Source organism: Maniola jurtina, chromosome 4 (assembly GCF_905333055.1).
Source record: "Maniola jurtina chromosome 4, ilManJurt1.1, whole genome shotgun sequence".
In the NCBI taxonomy this organism is placed as follows: domain Eukaryota; kingdom Metazoa; phylum Arthropoda; class Insecta; order Lepidoptera; family Nymphalidae; genus Maniola; species Maniola jurtina.
The window spans coordinates 14,987,792-15,011,683 of record NC_060032.1 but is presented as its reverse complement, the minus strand read 5'-3'; the positions used below and the strand labels follow the sequence as shown (position 1 = coordinate 15,011,683).

Here is a 23,892-nt window from a genome sequence, read left to right as displayed (position 1 = left end):
TTCTTTAGTAGGGATGTCTATAATTTCTTTGTAGATTCAATTTATTGGTAGAAAATTGAATGATTACCACAAAAGTAAAACCTGCAAAACCCGCTGAAAATCTACTTAGAGATTGACTACACTCCTTACGTAGGGATGTAAGAGATATAGTCTATACTCATAGTTTTTTTTTAATTTTATTCATTTATTTGTTGAGGAAATGATAAAAATATCAATTATGATATCAATCAAAAAACAAAATATCAATATGATGATCAAAATATGATAAATCTTCATCATTTGAGATAAAAGCATGCCTACTTATTTGGATGGTAAAAGAAAACATATCTCTTGGACAACCCTATTGAAGACAATATTAATGTCTTCCTACTGTATGCTGTAGCTAGGTAGGTACGTAATGACCTACTAGATGTCTTAACGACTACTAGTATGTTCATATGTAGGTTAATTCTTAGGTAACTTTGCACATCTTGTTATTTATGGCTGATGCATACGTTTTTTAGAGATACGCACCACAAAAGGAACAACGAAACCCTTATAGGATTACGTTATTGTCTGTCTATCTATCTGGCTGTCGTACCTGTCAAGAAAATCTATAGAGTACCTAAATTCTGTTGACCTAGAATCATGTTTGGCAGGTAGGTAGGTCCTATAGCCCAAATAAAGGAATTAATCTGAAAACTGTAAATTTGTAGTTACATTATTTTAAAAAAATGTTCTAGAACAAATAATTAGTATTTTAAATTTTTAAAACAAGATAACTATACTAAGTGGGGTATCGTATAAAACGGATTTACCTGTTACATTCTAAAACAGATTTTCATTTATTTTTATGCATAAAGTTTTTGATTTATCGTGCAAAATGTTGAAAAAAAAACCCGAGTACGGAACCCTCGGTGCGCGTAGATTTAATCATCTACTAGGTACTACCTACCTACGTTACGTCTACGTTTTTAATACGCCAGTCAAAAACCTATAATTTTAAACATCCGTTAAAGATATAAAAAATCAACATAAAAAATCGCGTAGGCTCTACAAGGAAAAACACTTCAAAGTAAGCTTATTTTCCTGTCAAAATTCACCGAGCAAAGTCGATCCTCCTTATCAATAGCGATTTCATTCAAGATAAGCAGCCAACCAACCTAAACGGCATAATAAACCTACCTATCTCAAAATCTACACGTTTATATCAGTTAACCGAGAGTCAATGAAAAATGTACATAGAAAATCAAACATTTACTTACGTCTAAATAATTTATATACATACATAATGTCTTTCATGGTACTCGTAGGTATTATGTGAATATGTTACGCGATTTGTAAATTACAAGTGAATAGAATGGGTTGCTGTGACAGTTGCAGAGTGCCTTCCAAAGATTCCAGTAAGTGTTCAGACTTCGGCGTTATTATACAATTCGCGTTGATATTTTTAGGGTTTCGTTATCCGTACCTTAAAAGGAATAAAGGAATCCTTGTAGGATCACTTCGTTGTCTGTCGTATCTGATAAGACCATCGATGATAAGACCCGTTATGGAAATCAAATCCCGTTGACCTAGAATCATGAAAGGCAGGCAGTAATGTCATAGAGGATGAATTTGTGGATACATCACAAAAAAACCGGATTTCGACATTTTGCTCGATATGCCAATCCAAATGATCCAATTCGCACTTGACCAATTATTTGGTGGACGACCTTGCTTCAATCTTCACTCACTGCACACAATGTTTTCCCTTTAGCTATATTATTTTAATCTTTAGTAATTAAGGTCTGGTTTTATTAGTTTATTTTCAGTGTGAACGTTTCATTCGTCTAATTGAAGCTTGTTAGTCAATTAGGCACAGTCCCTCTTTAAACCTTTATAAATTACTCCTTCCTATAGTATTCGTTGTCTCAACTGGCTTTTAAAACCATTTTCTCCTTAGATTTTTTTAAATTCTATTAAAAGTTATTCTATTAGGATGGATATTCTACTTATGGCAGTTTTTCGGTTTCTTCTTCTACGACACCATAACACCAAAACTCCATGGTGTGGCCAGTGGAGCCAGGAACGCGGTAGGGTAGGCCATGGTCACAGACCTGGCTGGCCGTGGTACCTACGGCAGAAGCCTCCCACGTGACCAGACCAGAGAAAATTTAGAAATTACAAACTGCTCCTGCTTGGAATCAAACCCGGGACCTCACACTTAAAAGACCATAACGCCAAATTTTAAAATAAAAAAATATATTGTCAGCCTTTCTTTTAACAACAAGTAGATTGTGAAATCCTAAATCTGTCAATAAATAAGTATTAATTTCAACTATTTCAAATTGTGTTTAGTGATTTTGCTCTCAAACTCAAAATAATTATAAACAGTACGTAGGTATATATACCAATTATTTTGAGTATCTACCTCAGTAAATTCAGAAAACGATTTTATCTATAGGTTTTAGTTCGTAAAGTCTTGGTTACCTACCGATAATTTTATTAGCCTAGATACTAGATCAAAATGTTAGCTAAGTGTCATCCAATAAAATATAATTAAGTAGCAAACCATTAATCGCATAGTAGTCGATATCGGAGCCCCTATATGAGGAGGCTTGCTTACATATTTAAACTACAATATTTTATTTTGCAGGGGAGCCGATACGATACGACCCCAACTTCAACGGCCCGATCCACAACCGCTCTTGCACGGACATCATATGGCTAATTATCTTCATCCTCTTCCTCGGAGCATGGGGCTACATCGGATACTACAGTAAGAAAAAGCAATAAAATTCACCTTAAGTGGGCTCTACACTCGTGGCGCTAACAGCCGCGAAAGACCGCGACAACTGCGAATCACGAGTGTAGATGTTGTTCACGCCTTCGCGTTCGCGCTTCGCGCCTTTCCCCGATCTGTGTTGGTTTTTGTTCCGCGACAAAGGGTTTGCGGTGCGAACGTGAACGCATCGTCAACGCACGAGCAAGACTTGCGAGTGTGGAGGGACACAGTTCACGCGTGGATCGCGGCATACATTCACGGCGTGAAATAACGACGCGACTTCACGTGCGAATGTAGAGCCGGCTTTACAACTTAGATGGCAATGCACTCACTGCGAGGAGATTCTGAAAGGTTGACATTATGTATTGTAACTGTCACTAAAGCTGAAATCTATAGAGCGTACTTTGACTACAGATCAGGGTTTCGCTTATTTGTGACTCAAAGTCATAGATAGTTTGCTCAGGCAAGTATACCTACTTATGGCGCAAGTAAAGGGGAAAATCCGAAAACCGTGAATTTGTGGTGACATTACAAAAAACAAAGTTCTATTACCCTACGGAACCCTTTGTGCGCGAGTCTGACTCGCACTTGACCGGTTTTTTAAATGCCTCGTGGCAGGTTTTGGACGTGAATCCTACTGAAGATTCTCAACCAGTTTTCCAGTACGATATCGCACTATAGTATAATCGGTTAGTTTTAGTTAGCTGGATAGTGGATACCTACATCCGCCGCCCATCAACAATTGCAGCACCAGAGGAACCGCCAATGCGTTGCTGGCCTTTAAAAAATCTGTTGGTTATTTGTTGCATTTCTAATTGAATCTTCTTGTTTATTTACAGGCATGACGCGAGGAAGCGTCGAAAAACTACTAGCACCCATCGATACCAGAGGACGAAGATGCGGCCTGGACTCCGGTCTTGAAAACAAGAAGTATCTGATCTTCTTTAACATCGCCAAGTGTCTGTCTCCGGGAACTCCTATAACCGGATGTCCTACCACGCAAGTTGGTATTTACTTTACGCTATCTGCAAGCAAGCGAGACGACTTGATTTCTATCAAACAAAATACAATCAAACCGTTTAAAATAAGTACAAGACGAGTAAATTAAAAATTTATAACACCCCCGACAAGTGAACTTTCAAACGGCTGAACCGATTTTCTTAGATTATATCTAAGAACATTCTCGATCATTTCAAACAAAAAAAACTAAATTAAAATCGGTTCATTAGTTTAGGAGCTACGATGCCACAGACAGATACACAGATACACACGTCAAACTTATAACACCACTCTTTTTGGGTCGGGGGTTAAAAATCGGTTATAATGACGTATCAGTTATAATATAGTCTAAGTTTGAGATATACGAGCGCACTTTGGCTTTGCTCAGACCTTGCTCAGACATAATAGAATATAGTATACTTATTATAACACTGTTAAAATGAGACAACGTTATATCGCTGGCATAAATCTGTCTTGCTTTAACTGAAACTTAAATCTGAGCAAGCAGGGTGTAGCGCTCTCTTTCTAAATCGTAATCCCATACAAATGATAGAGACAAAAATCTCAGTGGGAGCTAACTTTTTTGAGTCACCAACTAATCACAAACGAACTATGTTTTATGTTATTTATAACAGATTTTTACTATGTATATTTATTCTTGCTTTATAGGTGTGTGTAGAGCGATGTCCAGACAAAACCGTGCTATTTAAAAAGGAATTAGAACAGAATCCCAGCTCGTTCCAACAAATAAAATACGATATGGTTTGCACCGAAGACGTAAACATTCAGACAATGACGTACGCGCAGGCAATCCAATACATCCAAGAGGAGAAATGTGCCAATTTTATATTGCAGAGTCAACCAGGTAATTATAACGTTTAAATCTTTGTAGACTGAGTTTGTATACTAAAATTACGCGTGTGTACGTATACCTACGAGATTTTGTGTTAAACGTGTGGCATGATTTTTGTGCCTCACTCTAATCGAATGCCATTAGAGAAAATGATCCCGCTTCAGTGTTATTCCGCTGCATCGGGGACCTCTCGACCTTGCAATGCAAGGACACGAAGAAGACAACCGCATGGACAGAGAACAGAAGTAACGGCGAAACCTGCGTCCGCAACCCGGAAGATGCCCAGAAATCGTTGCTTAACCGCGCAACAGCGCTGGACTCGTACGTCGGCTGGATCGCTGCAAGCTGGGTTACGTTCTTCACGAGGAATGAACGGGAAACACACGTTGTACGTAGTGGCACGGATCCTTGCATGCCCTTCGCTTCCTTATTAATCAAATTATCTGGAATGTGCACGGTGTCACTTTTAACCTGTACCTATGTCATTTGTATTTTTCATGCGAATCTATACTCTTCTTATTGTTAAATAGTGCTAAGACTAACACGCAAATGAGCATAGCAGAAAGATAATCCGTTGTCTGGTAGGTCATGAGTCGCGATTCACGTCACGTCTTGTGGGGGAGACACGTCAACTATTTATAGCAGGCAAAATCAACTGAGAAATACATTAAATTGGACACGCATCCGATACGCATGTGCAGACTAAATTGAACGTTAAAAATCCGTATAAATTATTGCATTATACTATAATCTTTATCACATAGGTACACATACGATCTTTTACTTATTAAAAAAGTCTTGCATTTGGAGGAACTCGTTTCGAAGAGATCTGCTCGTATAAAAACGTATAAAAATGCTACAAAATCGATTACCATTAATGATTCGCTTCAGTTTTATCATAATTGTGTACTTATATTGTGAAACATAAAGATTCCGTAGGTACCTACCTACTACCTACAGGTTTAGCTACTACCTACTATTATTAAAATTGAAACATTTAACAAGTGTAAATTAAAAATTTATAACACCCCCGACAAGTGAAGGTTACAGTAACTAGAAAAGAGCTGATAACTTTCAAACGGCTGAACCGATTTTCTTGGATTATAGCTAAGAACACTCTCGATCAAGCCACCTTTCAAACAAAAAAAAACTAAATTAAAATCGGTTCATTAGTTTAGGAGCTACGATGCCACAGACAGATACACAGATACACACGTCTAACTTATAACACCCCTCTTTTTTGGTGGGGGGTTAAAAATGCAACAGACAATTAGGTACCTTGTAGTAGCAACTTATCTAGCTCTGATATTTTCGCCATTTAAGTACTCGTATATAGGAGAAGATATCGAATTTATGCGTCTTGTCTCTAATCAATTACCTAACATACATGTAATAAATTCACAAACTAAGTGTCCGACCGAACCTACAGCTTCGGCTCAGCCATCTTCCGCCAAAAAAACAACCTTCGACCAAACCAAGCCACAATTCCAAGCCTCAATAGCTCAACCGGTAAAGGAGTGGACTGAAAAACGAAAGGTCGACGGTTCAAACCCCGCCCGTTGCACTATTGTCGTACCTACTCCTAGCACAAGCCTGACGCTTAGTTGGAGAGGAAAGGGGAATATTAGTCATTTTAACGTGGCTAATATTCTTTAGAAAAAAAAAAACCTTCGGTTTCAGCCAAAATGAGCCGAAGCTTTAACCGAAACCGAAGGTTTTACTGAGATTTTTGTACAAGGTCAATTAGGTTATACCTAGCAAGAACATTGTTGACTCCAGTAGAAACCACATACCTGCGGTTTATTTGCTGGAAGTCATATCCTAAACTATTTAACAGACTATTATATTTAATATAAACCTTTGGCTTCGGCATCGGTTGAGGGTTGTGAGTTTGTGACGATAGCCTAATCAGCTTTGACTAAAAATCGTCGTTTGGTCGGGCTGCACTTTATAAAAGCTAACTAATCCATGCTTGGTACACGCAACAGTGTTGGGTCGGTGCTTTGTAAACGTCACCGCGGCCATGGAGGTGTTGCGAGACGTCTCCAACGGAACCCTCGACATGGCGGAGAGCGAGGTGCTGGAACAGCTCACCGACTTGTTTAGATTTAAGCAGGTAGAGTATTATAGTTTGCTTAGAATCCAATCAATCGACCAAACAAACAGACAGAGAGACGGAAGCCTCAATAGCTCAACGAATATAGGAGCGGATTGAAATCCGAAAGGTCGGCGGTTCAAACCCCACTCCTAGCACAAGCTACGCTTAGTTGGAGGGGAGAGCGGAATGTTAGTCATGATTAAAAATGAAAAAAAAAAGTAAACACACTTTTGCATTTATAATATTAGTAGTAGGTATGCGTGTAAGTAATACCATATTTTTTAAATGTATTTTCAATAGATTTTGATGCACTAAGTTAAATATTGTAGAAAAAGTCGTTACATCTGGAAATTACCTATTTTTCTTGAAAACCGCATTTTTAAGTCACATTTAGAAAATAAAAGGCTTTCCTACTTTTAGCTTGAATGCATTATAGCTAGTTCACATCATGACTGTACCTACGATTTTGTATATAATATACCCAATATTAATATAAATAATATATTGATGCTCAAACGAACTTGCCTGTAATTAGTAAAGTACCACCAACAATATTCAACTCCTTCGACAATACTACACATATATTGCGGTATGATGCGCATGCGCATGTCAATATTCAACTATATATTTCATTCAACTGGTGATGGGCATGGGCAGTATGGAATATCAAACATTTTAGTATTTTTTTTAGGGTCCCGTACCTCAAATGAAAAAAGCAACCTTATAGGATCATTTTGTTGTCTGTCTGTCTAGAACCCTATGGGTAGGTAATTGCCGTTGACCTATCTAGAATGTTGTGGCAGGTAGCGAGATCTTTTAGCACAAGCAAAAGGGGAAAATCCGAAAACCTTGAACGCACTATTGCCTTTCTACTAAAACTGGTTTGGGGCACATCGATTGGGTGGTGTCAAAATCTATAACGGACATACCATATTTTGTGTTTTAAATAAATAAAAAACCGGCCAAGTGCGAGTCAGACCTACCTGTCAAATTTCATGATTCTAGGTCAACGGGAAGTACCCTATAGGTTTCTTGACAGACAGACAGACCGACAACATAGTGATCCTATATGGGTTCCGTTTTTCCTTTTGAGGTACGGAACCCTAAAAAAAGATTAAGTACCTAATATAACACGAAAATATAATAATGTCTGTTGTACGGCAGTTGTCATCGCAAATAGTTCAGGACCTGGTTCAATCCCGGTGGTATATGGCTGGAGCGCTGGTGGCCGTGGTTTTGCTGTGCTTCATCTACATACTCTTGCTGCGATGGGTGATCACACCTGTGGTCTGGCTCTCAATCGCAGGCTTGTTTGCTCTAATGGGATTTGGTGAGTTTCCTTTCCTATATTTCATCATCATCATCATGACCCATCGGCCCATCACTGAGCCCGAGTCTCCTCTCAGTCTGAGAGGAGACTCGGAGTCTCAGAATGAGAAGAATTCAGGCCATAGTCTGCCTCGAGAACCCCGCGCGGATTGGCAGACTTCACGTACCTTTGAGAACATTACGGAGAACTCTCAGACATGCAGGTTTCCTCACGATGTTTTCTTTTACGGTTAAAGCAAGTGATATCAAATGCTTAAAACGCACATAACTCCGAAATCGAAGCCCCGAGCTCTCGAAAAGAAGGGCGACGCGACGTCCTAACCACTATAGGCTCTCAGCGCTCCCCCATTTACCTACAGTAAATACTTACCTGGAGTATTAAATGTTTACCAAACTACTGTTTAAGATAATATTTTAAGATAATTAAAATTTTATGGCTTAAAACTTAACATTTTACAACTCGAAAAATACAAAATTATAATTTAGTTTTTTTAACCTTGCTTGCTACTAACTACTAGCGCTTGGCTAGTCAAATTTGCTAGCAAGTGATGATGCAGCCTAAGATGGAGTCGCTGAGAGTCCTGTTGTACACCTTTGCCTTTGTCACCGTAAGTCATAACCGACATATCGGTTCGGGGAATGGTCACATCCACTAACCAATCACAATCATAGTGCGTCCTTTTCACTTCTATACAATTGCGCAAGAGAGAACACTCTGTTAGCTGGACTCAATGAAATAGGTAAACATAGAGAGCTTTTTTAATATTTTGTCCTCTCTGGAGGTGCTGGGGGGGTGCGCACATAGGCGCCAAGAGGCTCCCTCGAGCTTTTTAGTTATAGTTTTAGTTATAGAATTAGTTGTTAAGCTAGTAATAAGTACCCACTAACATAGTTTAAGTGAATTGTCATACTAACAAAATTATGGGTCTAACGGCCTGAAATAAAAGTTTATTTATTTATTTATTTTTGTTTTACTTTTTCAGCTATTTACCTGTGTTACAAGAACTATGAGTACTACAAAGCGAACCCCGTCGGTCTCTACCAAACAACCAACTTGAAAGGATACGCCCAGTCTATTTTTGCCAAACAAGAGACCTGGCTCGTGATTCTTATAGCCGTAGCTGTGGTACTACTTATTTTGTTCTTGGTAGTAGTTTTCCTGCGAAGTCGGATAACTATTGCTATTGCACTTATACGTGAAGGAAGCAAGTAAGTTTTTTAACTAAATCTAACCTAAATTCTCGTATTGCAGATATACCTAGCTTATCAATCCGTCACCAGACTTTTGCACCTCCACAATTTGATAATAGATTCGAACTGGAATGACCAGCATCAGTTTTCCCTCCCCTTTTAATATAAGTACCTTCAAATCAAGAGTGAATAAGCATCTTCTAGGCAAGCGCGCTCCACCTTAGGCTGCCGTCATAACTTGCCAGCAGGTCTGATTACAGCCAAGCGCTAGTCTATAAATTAAAAAAAAAAACAGTAGTTACAATGGAAGTACAAAATCCATAGGCAAAAAAATGGTACAAACTATACTTTTCATGCAAAAGTAACTTCCAAAACCCACTTCTTAACAGTGTAGGTACCTACTAATTACTCGTTCATAGATTTTTGTAAATTTCTTTGCAAGCTTTTTTGTGAACTCTAAAATATAAAAGGATTGTTTTTTTGCAGAGCCGTTACTTCAATAAAATCTACGATATTGTTCCCTATATTCCCATGGATCTTCCAATGCGCCATCATCGCTTATGGGATTTTGGTCCTTATGTTTTTGCTTTCGATTGGAGAGTCGGCCTTCCGCGTTGTGAACTTGCGAAACGACACTTCTTGCAGCTGCGGCGGGGTATACACGGAGGTAGGTCACATTCTTTAATTACAAAACAGCCGTTCTGTTTGGCGGCGATTTGAAATACGAAAAAGATTCGAGTTACTCTCAAGTCACACCTAATGGAATTTTACTTCAATAAGATTGTATTAAACATGATGTGAGGATTTACGATTGATAGTCTTTCGACGTTGAGATTTCAACGACAGGGAGGCATCCTTTACCATTTTCCCATTCCATTTTTAGACAATAGGTAGGTACATATGGTGGCGCCACCATTTGATTATTTTATGGATTACCTAATATAATTTGAAAAAGTGTTTATGTTTATTTTCTCCGAATACCTTCCCTTCGTGCACTTTTGCCTATCTTCGTGTTGTTGCGAGACGCACGTAGACATTAGTCGCGTCTACGTGAATATTCAACCCCCAAAATAATATGGTAGACGCGCGTTCGCCGCTGTTTATCTGAAAAACGCCTTATATGTGCGAAGTGCATATGCAAGAGGCGAAGCGCTTGTATCTGCAGATTTATTAGATCAGTACACGAGTCCTTTATCTTTCATGTGCCCTTTGATCTGCGCGGACACCTAAATTCAAAATTAATCCTCATACAGTCAGCTTCTCTAATCTTGTCGTCGAAGGTTGATAGTGGCCTCCAAATTTACCTACACCATTGCAATTTATTTATTTTCAGGAGGGGGCCTCATGCAATCCGCTAACATTCGCGGAGAAGTGCCACGACACAAGCTCCGTCGGTGGGCTTTTGCCGTGTCAATTGGCCTCCTGTCACTTCACCGGCATCGACAACCCCCATAACGTGATCTATATGCATCGTAAGAAAATTCTACAATCATATAGCCACTACAGTACTACCCCACTTTTATAAATCACATCGGCATTCGTTTGCGTAGAAAAGCGCAACGCCGACTAAAGGCCGATTCACACCAATTGCGTACAAGTGATACGTGCGTAGTGACGCGCGTAAACCCCTTACACGCCGGGTTACGCATACGTCCACGCTTTACGCAAGCGGTGTGCCATGTTTCATACAGTTTCATACATTACAACGCAATGGTACGCGCTACGTCTACGCTTACGCAGCCTGTGTGAACGAGCTATAAAACCGAATATACACCAATGAAATACAGATCTTATTGCTTGACATTAAAAGCTGGGACACACCAAACGCGTATGCAGCACGTAAGCGTAGACGTAGCGCGTACCATGACGTTGTAATGTATGGAACTGTATGAGATATGACATACCGCTTGCGTGACGTGAACGTTCGCGTAGACGTAATGCGTGCTGTCATGTCTATGGATTCACGCGCGTCACTACGCGCGTGGTCACGTGTACGTGCTTGGTGTGAATCGGCCTTAAGATTTTAAACACAAGAACAAGAGACATTGGTGCTATCTCACTCATAATTCGCGCGTACAAAACATGGCGCTTTAGTAAAACGACCAATAACGAACGGACGCGTGCTATGATTGGCTGAGATGTTTTCGCGCCATTCAAAAATAAGATTTCTGCGCAGCGGCATAATTTATAAAAGTGATTAGCCCATGTAGTAGCTCAATAAATATCATATTACTACTTATGGTTTCAGTTGTCAACCTGTTGGGCTTTTTCTGGGCGATGTTTTTCATCAGTGGCGTAGCGGACATGATGTTGGCGAGCACATTCTCCACATGGTATTGGACTTTCCACAAGAATGACTTGCCTTTTTTCACTCTTACCTCGGGAATTTATAGAACACTCCGGTAAGTATTACTGTCTACACAATGTGATTGTACTTGTAAGGGTTTCTTACCCAATTGAGAACGGGACCCCATGCTATTACTAAGCCTCCGCTGTCTGTTCGTCCGTCCGTCTGTCTGTTTGTCAACGGGCTGTATCTCGTGAACCGTAACAGGTAAACCGTTGAGATTTTCACAGAATTTGTACTTCTGTTGCCGTTGTAACAAATAATAAAAAATGCCCACCACGATTCATAAAAAAATATAGTGTTATTTGTTGTAAGATGGTACGGAACCCACCATATACGAGTCCGACTCGCACTTGACCGATTTTTTTTAATTTAGCAATAATCTCAGGCTATTTTCAGGTATCACTTGGGAACAGTGGCATTTGGAGCTCTTATAATTGCCATCGTACGAGTAATCAGGGTAATCCTTGAGTACATCGACCACAAAGTCAAAAAGTTCGACAACCCATTCACGCGGTGCATAATGTGTTGCTGCAAGTGCGTGTTTTGGTGCCTGGAGAACTTCCTGAAGTTCGTGAACAAGAACGCGTACATCATGTGCGCTGTGCACGGCAAGAACTTTTGCAGGAGCGCCAATGACGCGTTCTCTTTGCTCATGAGGAATATTATTCGAGTCGTCGTATTGGATAAGGTAGCTGTGTTGTAGTTTTACTTTCTTACAAAATAATGCCCACGACTTCATTCACGTCAATATAGCCAGTCATCGTCATCATCATCAAACGACAGACGTTCACTGCTGGGCCTAGGTCTCTTGTAGAGGCTTAATGATAGAACGTCCAGAGTCCTGCCAGCAGGACTTTGCGTCCTACCGGTAGGACGCAATAGATTTGGCTATATGAGGTTTTCTAAGCCTGCTAGCAGGACGAAACAAGTACCACTAAATAGTGCGTCCTTTTCTCTCTTTGCGAGTTTTTGATTCATGTTTCTACGACTAGTTGGGCCGAAATGGCTGCGAATATAAGACGTGGGGACCGCGTTCGCGCCAAAGCTACCTATTTCGACGAACAAGATGGCGGCAATACATGGAGTCGTCAACATTTTGGCGATAATTACCATATCAGTTATTGTTGGGGTACAGTAAGAAAAGTGGAAAACAAATTTGCAAGAGTATATTGGGATATTGATAAAAAAGTTTCAACCGTGCCCGTCGAATATTTAATTGCTGACCACGAAAACGAAAATTTAATTGAAGCAAATACTAATCAATATTGTTGTAAGTATTACATCCTATTAAAATATTATATATGTGAAAGTTTGTATATCTATATTACCTATTACTATAATAATATGTATTACTAGATGATGCCCGCGACTTCGTCTGCGTGGATTTAGTTTTTAAAATCCCTCGGGAACTCTTTGATTTTCCGGGATAAAAAGTAGCCTATGTCACTCTCCAGGTCCTCAACTATACCCATGCAAAAAATCACGTCGATCCGTAGCTCTGTTGCGGCGTGATTGAAGGACAAACCAACAAACACACTTTCGCATTTATAATATTAGTATGATAAAGCTGAAGAGTTTGTTTGTTTGTTTGAACGCGCTAAAGGACATCATTCATTTTGGACCAAAAAATGAAAGTGCCGGCCAGAAAAAAAAAGTACGATATTCGGATAGAATACATAATTTCTATCATTTTTTTACTATGACGTCCAATCTGTGCGCACAATGGTTACGTCGTAATAACATAAAAAATAAAATATATTTTTTTTAATTCTTAGGTGATAAAAAAGGTTGGAGTGTCATTATAATATAAAAAATATTGTATTAAAAGTAACTTACATGACCGCAAAATACTCAAGGTCAAATCCTAGTGGTCAAAATAATATAAAAACGTACTATTTAACACATTCATTTTCTTTATAATAAAGAATGTTGTCTTTTTAGAGTCAATCATTACTGGTTACTCTCTCTCTCTCAAAACTTCAAATGGAATTCCGAGAAATAATGAAAAGGGACGGCTACCTGAATTACTGCTTACCTGATGCGCAGATAATGCAGAATATTGCTGAAAATGAAAGTGATCATGGCGATGGATTATTCCAATGGTTCTATCAAAGCGGGGACGTATTTATTTTGGACCGTGGATTCAGAGATGCAGTTCCCATTCTTGAAGGAAATGGTTACACTGTAAAAATGCCGGAGACAAAGCATCCAGGAGCATCGCAACTAACCACGGAACAAGCAAACAAGTCACGCCTTGTTACTCTTTGCCGCTGGGTTGTGGAATTAGTGAATGGCCGATTTAAACGAGATTTCCGCCTGCTGAGAAACGTGCATATTAATGTAACATTTCAGTATATGTTTGAATATTTTAGAATCGCAGCAGCATTAATAAATGCTTATCACGTGTTAATAGTGGATAATGTCCACGCATCTGATTTTTTTACAAATAATCCGGGAAAGGATGAACATGCCCAATACACTGGCAGATCTTGTCGCCAGACGTAACTTGAATAGAATGAGAGCACAGTTCCAGCCCATGTCTGCGGATATGGCAGAGTTTAATGACTTTCCTACGCTGACCGAAGAAGAATTAATATTATTTAGCCTCGGTATATATCAGCTGAAACAAGCGAGAAGTTACTATGGAGAGCATGTTCAACCAGATGGAGTTTTTAGCATTGAGCTAAGTGGTGGAATTTCTCTAGAGCTTGTAAGGGAATTGGAGGGAGAGGACTTGTGGTTGATTCGAGGGCGAATACAATCCCGAGACATCCGATCCAAAACGTGTATATTGCTCTGGATAGAACAGCAACCGGGCGTCGAGCAATAAAACATTACTATTGCACATGCCATATAGGAAAGAGAACCATCGGATGTTGCTCACATACTATGTGCATAGTCTGGTACATGGGTTATGCTAGACATGACCCTTACCTCAGCCCACCCGCAATAAGTTTGGATGACGTATTTGTAAGACTAGAAAATGTTTAATTGTACGTCATTCACTTATTAGTTATTATTAGCCTTTATTCAGAAGAACAATACATTTATTTTACATACATTACAAAATATTCAAATCAATTATTATTCCATTGCGTGGTCTCTGCTTCTGCGTGCCTCTTGGCAAAGGCCTCCCCCAACAGCTTCCACTCACTTCTCGGGACATGACACTCTAGTCCACATTTTGCCAGCCATTTGTACTATTTCATCTTCCCATCTTTTTAGAGGTCTGCCCTTTTTTCTTTTAGCCCGTCTGGGTTACCAAGATGTTATTATTTTTGTCCATTTGTCTGGCCCTCTCAAAACATGTCCGGCCCACTTCCATTTCAATTTTTTAGTTTTATAATATGTTACATCAGTAACACCTGTCATTTTTCTCAACTACTTGTTTTCTATTTTTTCTATCATTGTGTGTATAATAATATATAATAATATCTGTGTTTTAGTATCAAGTATTATATCATAACGATATCCATGCTTTTAATAGTGACACTCCAACCTTTTTATCACAAAAGGATTTTTTTAATTATTTTATTACGACGTAACCATTGTGCGCACAGATTGGACGTCATAGTAAAAAATGTTAGGAATTGTGTATTCTATCCGATTATAGTACTTTTTCTTTTTGGCCGGCACTTTCATTTTTTGGTCCAAACATGTATGAAACGTGAATGATGTCCTTTTCAATTCGAACCAGTAGTTCCTGAGACTACTGGTTCGAATTGAAAAATTATTTTTGTGTTGGATAGCTCATTTTTCGAGGCTGTAGACGATTCCTACAGGAACAGTACTTTACGTTTTATTTTTGAATGACGTTTGATTTTGTTAGTGCCGCACCGCGCCGTTTGTGCATAATTACTAAAGCCTTACAATGGTGATAAGTAATGATCGCCGATTGAGTTTTTTATAGTTTGATTGATTTAGTATTTTGGTATTATTTTCAGCACTGTCTGAATCAGATTCATCCACTTCAAGCGAAGATGAGGAGGAGACGAATAATTATCCGACTACCAGTAGGAGCAACGTAATAAATTCTACCGAAAATATAGTCGTTGTAAAGGGTGTTACCTGGACTTTTATGGAGGCAATACGACTTGACCAACGACAACAGGGTAATTACAAAGCTACCCTACAAGAACCATTGAGGGGCACACAAAGCGTAAAGGACGCTTTTTTTATGGTTTTTCCCCGGGAGAAAGTTCATTATATAATACAATGCACTAACTCTATGTTTCCAGCAAAACAAAAAGTTTTGACTGAGAAAGAGTTACTACTGTTTATAGGTATAATGTACGCTATGACGCTTCAGGAACTGCCGGACCGTCGATGTTACTGGAATACGACTTCTGAAGGTATATATCCCCCAGCCAATCTTGGACAAAAGTTTGGAATGAGTCGTCAGAGATTCGAGACTATTCTCATGGCTCTGCGCTTCACACAACCCTCAGATCTCGATGATTCCGACAAATGGCGTAACGTCAGAACTTTAGTAACGATGGTAAACGAGAAACTGGAACATACCATCCGTCCTGGTTCAAAAATTACTGTGGATGAGTCCATGTTCGCTTGGTACGGAAGAGGTGCGTACTTCAAAGACGGTATGCCAGCAGTTATGAAAATTAAAAGAAAACCGAAAGGAGTAGGTTGTGAAGTAAAAACTGCATGTGATAGTGGCACAAATATTATGATCAGGATGGAAATTAACGAGGGCAAGGAATCAATGAGTGCCAAGAAATGGCAAAGGGAATTAGGCGCAGGAACTGCAACTACTTTGCGATTAACTGAGCCATGGCATGGCTCTGGAAGGATAGTTGTTGGAGACTCATGGTTTGCTTCAGTCAAAACAGCTGTAGAGTTATCTAAAGTTGGATTATATTTCATTGGACTAGTAAAGACAGCACATAGTTTTTATCCTTCTTCCGAGATGGCTACAAGGTGTCCATCGCATAAAGGAGCATCTGTTGTAAGTACAGCGGAAAAAGACTCTGTGCATCTCATTGCCTGTGCATGGAGAGACCAAAAAATTCATACATTTGTTTCCACATGTGGAACGACACTGCCTGGCCAGCCATCACGTAAAAGAAGATGGGACGATGATGGAAATCAATTTTTTAGAGAAGTCGATAGGCCTAAATTAGTAGAGCAATATTTTGACGGTGCTGGGGCTATCGATATTCACAACCACATCAGGCAGGATGGATTGGCATTAGAAAAAGCTTGGGGCACCCATAAATGGGAGCACAGAGTATATGCTTCAGTTCTAGGCATAATAGAAACAAATGCGTACCTGGTTTATAACAATTTCTTTCGTGCAGAACACGACCAAGTCTCACACAGGTGGTTTACAACCAACTTGGTATTAGCTCTGACGGACGAAGATACTGATGCTCAACTTGAAAATGTTCCGCCGCCTAATGAGAACATCGCTAGTAGTGGAGAACACATTCTTGAAGCCTTGTCAAAATCGGATGAAAGGAAGAGAGTTCAACGTAAATGTATCGTTTGTTCCCGAATTCACAAAAAGCAACAGAAAGCGAGCTTTTTTTGCAAGACATGTGGTCCACGTTGTGTTTTATGCTCTCCGCAGACTGGGAGAAACTGCTTCACATATCATATCGTGCATGGCATCCCAGCATAACTATTATTATTATTTTTTGTATTTTTTTGGAATAAAGTAAACGTGATTCTCATACCTTTCTTTTTTATTTATCTTCCTTAGGCGTTATCATACCTGAGCAACACGATACGAAACGAATAAAATCAAACGTCAGTAAAAAATCAAATGCCAATTTCAACTTCATTTGTTGGAGCGCTTCGCTCTGCGTCGCGTCGCCTACGTAAGTTACAGACGCAAAACGTCCATGTGTTTTTTATTTCAAACTCATAAAATAGTTGTCAACCCCTGCACTTTTGTATCAAGCATGGAATCGAGTACTGCTGGAAGGACCGCCTCGAATATTCATACAAATTCTACATGAAAAATAAGTCCTGCCAGCAGGACGCACTTTCGCTGGAGCGTCCTTCCAGAAGCTCCTTCCGGAAGGACATGGGTTTGGACGTTCTATCATTAAGCTAGATTCAGGCGGCGCGCGGAGGCCGCCTGAATCTAGCGGCTGCCTACGGCTGAAGTCTATAGAGCGTACTTTGACTATGCTTAGACTTAGGTTTCAGTTAAAACGAGACAGATTATGCCAGCTATATAACGCTGTCTCGTTTTGACAGTGTATTAAGTCTGAGCAAAGTCGAGCGCTTTATAGATTTCAGCCTTAGGCTCGTTTGTTGGCGATCACAAAGTCAAAAAGTTCGATAATAATCCATTCACGCGATGCATGATGTATAATTCTTTCTATACCTACTTACTTTAAAAAAAATTAAGGTGTGAGGTTAACCGCAAAACTCGAAAAGCAGTCGATGGGTTGACACAGTTTGTATAATTCTACTAAAACTATTTTTATTTGTTTTTGATTTATCAGACTGAGTCATAGAGAAGCGTACGGTGTAGTTAGTATTAGATAATTACTGCCAAGAAATCTATATAATTGGGTATTACCTACTATTAAATTAAACGATCTACTGTGAGTACTGACTATGTACTGATTTTTTCGTTCATCAAAATTAACTTGCTTTCTGTTCATGATTTTCAGGTAGCAGACTTCATCTTTTTCCTCTCAAAGCTCTTGATTTCCATCGGAGTGGGTTTCGCCGTGTACTACCTGCTCGAGTGGAACTACGTGTATGAGGTGACGAAGGGCGAGCGGCTGCACTACAACTACGTGCCTGCGGTGATACTGAGCGTCGCCACCTACCTCATATGCACCATATTCTTCAACGTGTATTCCATGGCTGTAGACACACTGTTCCTGTGTTTCTGTAAGTATCTTCTATTTAACCTCATGTACCCTTTTTCGATATTGTGCAAAACATCCCTTAGAAGCAGAGATTGTATGCACTGTCATTATCCTAATCAACCGATAGACATCCCCTGTGTATTTTTTAGTAAATAGGCCTAATACTATTTAGTAGAGAAGCAGAGCGGCGACGCGTACAATAGACCAATCAGGTTATTCTAAGATGACGTGACAATTTTCTCCCGTCATCACAATAATCTGATTTATCGAAAACACAAAAATTGGCTTTGTTCCGCTTCAATGGAACCTCAGCCTTGATCTAGGTCCTTAGTAACTAGTTATAATAATAACAGGCGCCATAAGTACTCATGTGGGCTGCATTTCGGGCGCTTATTGAAATTTTATCAACAATGGCAGTAATTGATGTAATCCGGAAAACTTGTATCCAATTATTATTTCAGTCGCAACTTTTGTGATTGGCTGAATTTATGGCATTCTTGTTGCAACAATGCATTGTAGCTAATAGTTAGCGAGAGTCAACCAATCAGAGATGATTGCGATCGTCACACTGTAGCTGCCAAACTACCGCGGTAGCGTTCTGTTGCATATACAGTCATACTTTTTTAATAAGCGCCCGAAACTTAACGTATGGGGCAAGAGTTTCAGGCGCCCATGTTAACTAGTCCCGTATATCGACAGTTCTAATAAGCTTTCATAATTTGTTCCAGTGGAAGACTGCGAGCGAAACGACGGCTCTCCGGAAAAACCGTACTTCATGTCGAAAAACCTGATGAAAATTCTCGGCAAGAGAAACAAAAAAACAACATAAAATCAATCCAAACTGCCAAAGAAATAGCTTTAAGTGAATAAGAGTAATGAAAGCGTTGTGAACTTGTGAGATGATGTTCCCTGGCCCTGGTGGATGATGGCCCTTATTTGGCTATTAATTTTAACGTTTGATATTGTAATATTTATAATTCTAATGAAACTCGATAACTTTTTATGTGTAACTCGACATAGGGGCAACGCAAATGACTGCTTGCTACTGTACTTTGACGTATGCGTCGCCCCTACTTGAGTAGATTTAAAATTTAAAAGTATAATGCGTAAAAAATGAGTTCTCTCGCGCCATTTTAACTTCATGTGTCAAATATCATATCAAAAGTTTGATTTTAGTCTTTATTTTAAAGGTGAACCGTAGGTACTTTGGACATGACAGCTGACCCATAGAGTTTGAATGGCGCGTAAGTCTATAACTAAATGCAAAGCCAAATAATTATTGTGTAAGATAGAGATTTTAGTCTTTAAAATGTTATTAATAATTGACTTGATAATTATAATTGATTTACATACTGAAACAATAATTGATATACTTTCCTATAAATATTATGAGAGTTTTCGAAGACTTTACTCGTAGGATTTGGAGTTTATATGCATGTATTTTCTAAGATTTTATGATGTGTGATATATATGATTGTTACTGATGTTGATTATTGTCGATTGTGCCAAGGAAGTACCTATTGTAATTATTACTTACAGGCATAGCGCATAACTGAGGAGGTCCCTGCGGTAGTGGAGCGGTGCGGGAGGGGTGTGATGACGTGACGAAAGAGCACAGTGATTGGTCAACTTGTGACGACTGTCTCCCTCCCGCACCGCGCCACTACCACAGGAGCCTACTCAGTTATGCGCTAAACCTATACCTGTCTCATTACTTTTAATACTATTGTACTGAGTAATTTATACCTTTGTACATTATTTATTATTGTATTTTTATTCTATTCAATTTCGATTAAAAAGGTAGGTTTACTATAAATAATTTGTTTCATTTCAATAAATCATATTTAAGCAATTTTAATAAACTATTTATTATACAAAAATAAACATTTACTGTTCCAAGTTAGCACGTAAATCGGTGGTAACAGTTCAAGGAATAAAACTGTTATAACCTAATAAAACAGGTGAAAAATATACTCACATATGCAAAATCAGTCCAATTTATTACTGTCTTCTCAGAAATTATAATCAATTTTGATAATTCAAATATTTGGCACAAAAATTGCTTGTTACACATGTTTAAGTTAAAGATCTTCAAATGTCACTCTTCCATAATATTATTTAGTCTGTGTTGTGCTAGGAAGGCTATGTCGAGCATCGCTTCCGGCGCCAGCATCTCCTTCACTCCCTCGTACTTCAGGCTCTCTTCAAAGGCAAACATTATGCTGGTGTCGTCGAGCATCATTTTAGACGCAACCAGAGCTGCTATACAGTTCTTTATTCTTGCTAATATTTCTCTATTTGATCTGTCAACCGGCTGCAACAAATAGTTATTTGTGTCACTAGGGGCCAAAGTGATCTTTCGTTCCTCGAGGGCGTTATGTTGGATTCCTATATAGATAGAATCCTGAGCGTAGCGAGGAATCTACTATACGCCGCCCGAGAACAAAATATTTTGGCCCAGACGCTATTTTTCATCACTACCTATGAGAAAAACCGGCCAAGTGCGAGTCAGACTCACGCACTGAGGGTTCCGTACTCGGGTATTTTTTCCAACTTTCCATTTTGCATGATAAATCAAAAACTATTATACATAAAAATAAATAAAAATCTGTTTTAAGATGTACAGGTAAAGCCCTTTCATATGATACCCCACTTGGTATAGTTATCTTATTTTGAAAATTGAAACACATTTTTATTGTTTTTAATGATGTAACCACAAATTCCTGGTTTTCAGATTTATTCCTTTACTTGTGCTATATGCCAAACATGACTCTAGGTCAACGGGAAGTACCCTATAGGTTTTCTTGACAGACATGACGGACGGACGGGCGGATATACGGACAGACAGACAGACAGACAACAAAGTGATCCTACTGTCACCCTCCCGCACCGCTGCACTACCGCAGCAACCTCCTCAGTTCTGTGCTACACCTACAGTTTGCATATCAAAAATTAAATATACCATCTTAAAAAAAGTTAAAACTGACCTGCATCTCATAGTTGGTAACTTCATCTTTATCGGCTTCGGTCAACATGTTTGGTGGCTGCGGACTGATCCATATGAACCCGTTGTTGCCAATTATAATGGACACGCCACATGGTAAGTTGTGAAAGTGATTCTTTCGACGCTTGATTAGTGATGGGAATACTTTGACTAACACACCTTGGGATAACTGTAAAGTATTTGTCAAATTATTACATAAACTGCACATTGGAATATGTACCTAACTAAATTATGTGCATGCTAAATGACGCCCGCGACTTCATCTGCGTAGATATGGATGTTTTAAAAATCTCACTAGAATTCCGATTTTCCAGGATAAAAAGTAACCTATGAGTTAATTCAAGATTTAAGCTATCTCTATTCTACAATCAAGTAAGTTCAGTCGTTATTCTCTGAAGAAGTACGACAAATGCAGTATGTTGTACGTTGTTAAATATCAAATATGTAAAAAACAAAAAGGCACAATGTGATGCTAATGATTTGGGATATATTGGAACGCTCGTAGCTTTAGTTTTAAGTTACGTAATTAATTATCACCACTATATCGTGCAAATTTAACAATTTCGACCATCAATTGTACCTACTTTGAATAAATGATTTTGACTTTGACTCTATTAATTATTATACAAGGAACAACAATAATAGTAATTTATTAATTGTAGAATATATTTACTTACCTTGCCATACTTTAAGCTTCTAGTGTGTAGCGACAATGAGCCATCAGTGAAAACACTTTGAACCTCAGCACTAATCAGATCACCTTCTGTTAAATGCTTCCTCATCATTTGTTCATCCTCTGCAGATCTGCGACGCTGTCAACATATTTGTGCAGTTTACTTATTTTACAAAACATACGTATTCTGTGTGATTTTTATGTATAACCATAACCATCAGTATGGAACACCATACTGACAATTCCATACCATCATACAAGAAATATCACTTTTTTTTCATGGTGCCCATTTTGAAATTTTTATTTTGCTGTTTAGCAGCAATGGAAGTACATATTCGGTGGAAATTTCAATTCTCTACCTATTACAGTTCACGAGATACAACCTGCTGACAGACAGACGGACAGCAGAGACTTAGTAATAAGGTCTTGTAGGTACCTTTCTGGTACGGGACCCTAAAAAAGGAAATATCACTAACCAACTCTCCACCAGGCAAATTCACAGCAGACAACTGGAGTATTGAATCCAGTCGAGAATTTGTTTCCACTTTCCACCTTTTCTGCTGCACTTCAACCACTCGGCCAACCACAACATCACCTATTTCACCCACATACCGACTCTTCAAGGGCCGTACACATATCAGTTTGTTAACTTTTTGCATCACACCCGCAACTGAGGACTTGAGGCAATCATCTTCAACATAGGTTCCATGACCGCTGAAAAGCAAAGAAAATAATTGTAGGTAAGAAAACGTAAGCCTTACTTAATTTTTTATAAAATCTGAGGAGTACTATCTACTATTATAAATTCAAATGTGTGTTTGTTTCTTGGTTTATTGGTTTGTCCTTTAATCATGCTGGAGTGCAGCACTGGATTGACATGATTTTTTGATAATGATTGGATATAGTTAAAGACCTGGAGAGTATACATTTATACAGTGCATATTTATCACACAAAATGAAGAGGTCTCATAGGATTTTTAAAAACTTAAATCCACATGAAAGTCACGGGCATTAGCTTTGCACAGCATTGGTCTCACTAGTTGGTCATCCACAATCAAACAAGCTAACCACTGTTCAATGCTTGTTTGATTGTGGAGGACAAGGTCCTGGGCTTGATTCCCTGGTCAGGCCAAGTATTGGGTTTTCTGTCAAGAAATTCTTAGTAAGTACGAATTTGAAGTTAGGAGGTTGGTGGTGTTTCATCTATGTCTTGGAGAGCATTTAAAGCAGTTTGTCCTGATATTGATATCGCTCCGGTCGTGTCGGATTCCTGTCCCATCGGACTATGAGACAAGGCAAATCCAACTTTGGCAATAGAGTGTTTATCAACTGTGTTTACAAAGGCACTTTTGAATCTCGACAGAGAGTAGTATATTCCTTTGAATGAGACTAAATGTCTATCTATCAAACAGTGTCTGCTGAACCTTTGCTCGGCACAACGGCCACCGATCTGCATGTTTCGCACAAAGATCGCTTGCACCCTAGAGATGGACAAGGAACTTTTATCCCAGGAAAACAAAAAGTTCCCAAGTCGCGGGTAATGTTAGCCAAAATCAACACTTACCGCATGAAATCTTGCATTCCAGTTATAACCTCTCCTGGCGTATAAAACCTGGGTATATCATTGCTTGAGGCAACGCAATGATTAACTCGTTCAGATGCGAGTCTTATGGAAACATGGCCCGTCATTTTTATGCTTGTTTAGTTAGAATTAGCTTTATATTCATGAATCAAATTAATATGTAAAATGTAAACAACACTTCAATGACCATAGACCAGGAATCCCGGAAATTGACAATGA

General features: G+C 38.9%; 2 protein-coding genes across 5 annotated transcripts in view; one reads left to right on the top strand and one right to left on the bottom strand.

Annotated features, from left to right (window-relative positions):
- Positions 1–20,230, top strand: part of LOC123864130 (choline transporter-like 2) — a 25,886-nt gene extending 5,656 nt beyond the window's left edge. Inside the window, exons 1-14 of one of the 4 annotated variants that reach the window (XM_045904393.1) lie at positions 1,024–1,216; positions 1,293–1,382; positions 2,618–2,740; positions 3,586–3,749; positions 4,415–4,610; positions 4,763–4,986; positions 7,861–8,026; positions 9,009–9,234; positions 9,703–9,883; positions 10,550–10,688; positions 11,465–11,618; positions 11,963–12,254; positions 18,211–18,436; positions 19,143–20,230. In XM_045904393.1, coding sequence (XP_045760349.1) covers positions 1,340–1,382; positions 2,618–2,740; positions 3,586–3,749; positions 4,415–4,610; positions 4,763–4,986; positions 7,861–8,026; positions 9,009–9,234; positions 9,703–9,883; positions 10,550–10,688; positions 11,465–11,618; positions 11,963–12,254; positions 18,211–18,436; positions 19,143–19,243 — 2,235 coding nt within the window. In that variant the 5' untranslated portion in view covers positions 1,024–1,216; positions 1,293–1,339 and the 3' untranslated portion in view covers positions 19,244–20,230. Of the gene's footprint in view, positions 1–1,023; positions 1,383–2,617; positions 2,741–3,585; positions 3,750–4,414; positions 4,611–4,762; positions 4,987–6,586; positions 6,715–7,860; positions 8,027–9,008; positions 9,235–9,702; positions 9,884–10,549; positions 10,689–11,464; positions 11,619–11,962; positions 12,255–18,210; positions 18,437–19,142 lie in introns of those variants that run through there. The other 3 variants (XM_045904392.1, XM_045904395.1, XM_045904394.1) reach the window with 3 other exon arrangements.
- Positions 19,801–23,892, bottom strand: LOC123864156 (exosome complex component RRP4). Its single transcript, XM_045904432.1, has 5 exons — positions 23,656–23,892; positions 22,568–22,805; positions 22,096–22,230; positions 21,402–21,587; positions 19,801–20,728 (listed from the first exon to the last, which is right to left on the bottom strand). The coding sequence occupies exons 1-5, from the start codon at positions 23,778–23,780 to the stop codon at positions 20,513–20,515; spliced, it is 900 nt and encodes a 299-aa protein (XP_045760388.1). The 5' UTR covers positions 23,781–23,892; the 3' UTR covers positions 19,801–20,512.

What these genes read in the sequence shown, in the direction of transcription:
- LOC123864156 (XM_045904432.1), bottom strand. Translation starts at nt 23,780, where the DNA reads ATGACGGGCCATGTTTCCATAAGACTCGCATCTGAACGAGTTAATCAT. An exon ending in ATTTGCCTGGTGGAGAGTTG is followed by an intron (nt 22,231 to 22,567) that starts GTTAGTGATATT and finishes ATATGTTGACAG; the next exon opens with CGTCGCAGATCTGCAGAGGA. An exon ending in GAAGCTTAAAGTATGGCAAG is followed by an intron (nt 21,588 to 22,095) that starts GTAAGTAAATAT and finishes AATACTTTACAG; the next exon opens with TTATCCCAAGGTGTGTTAGT.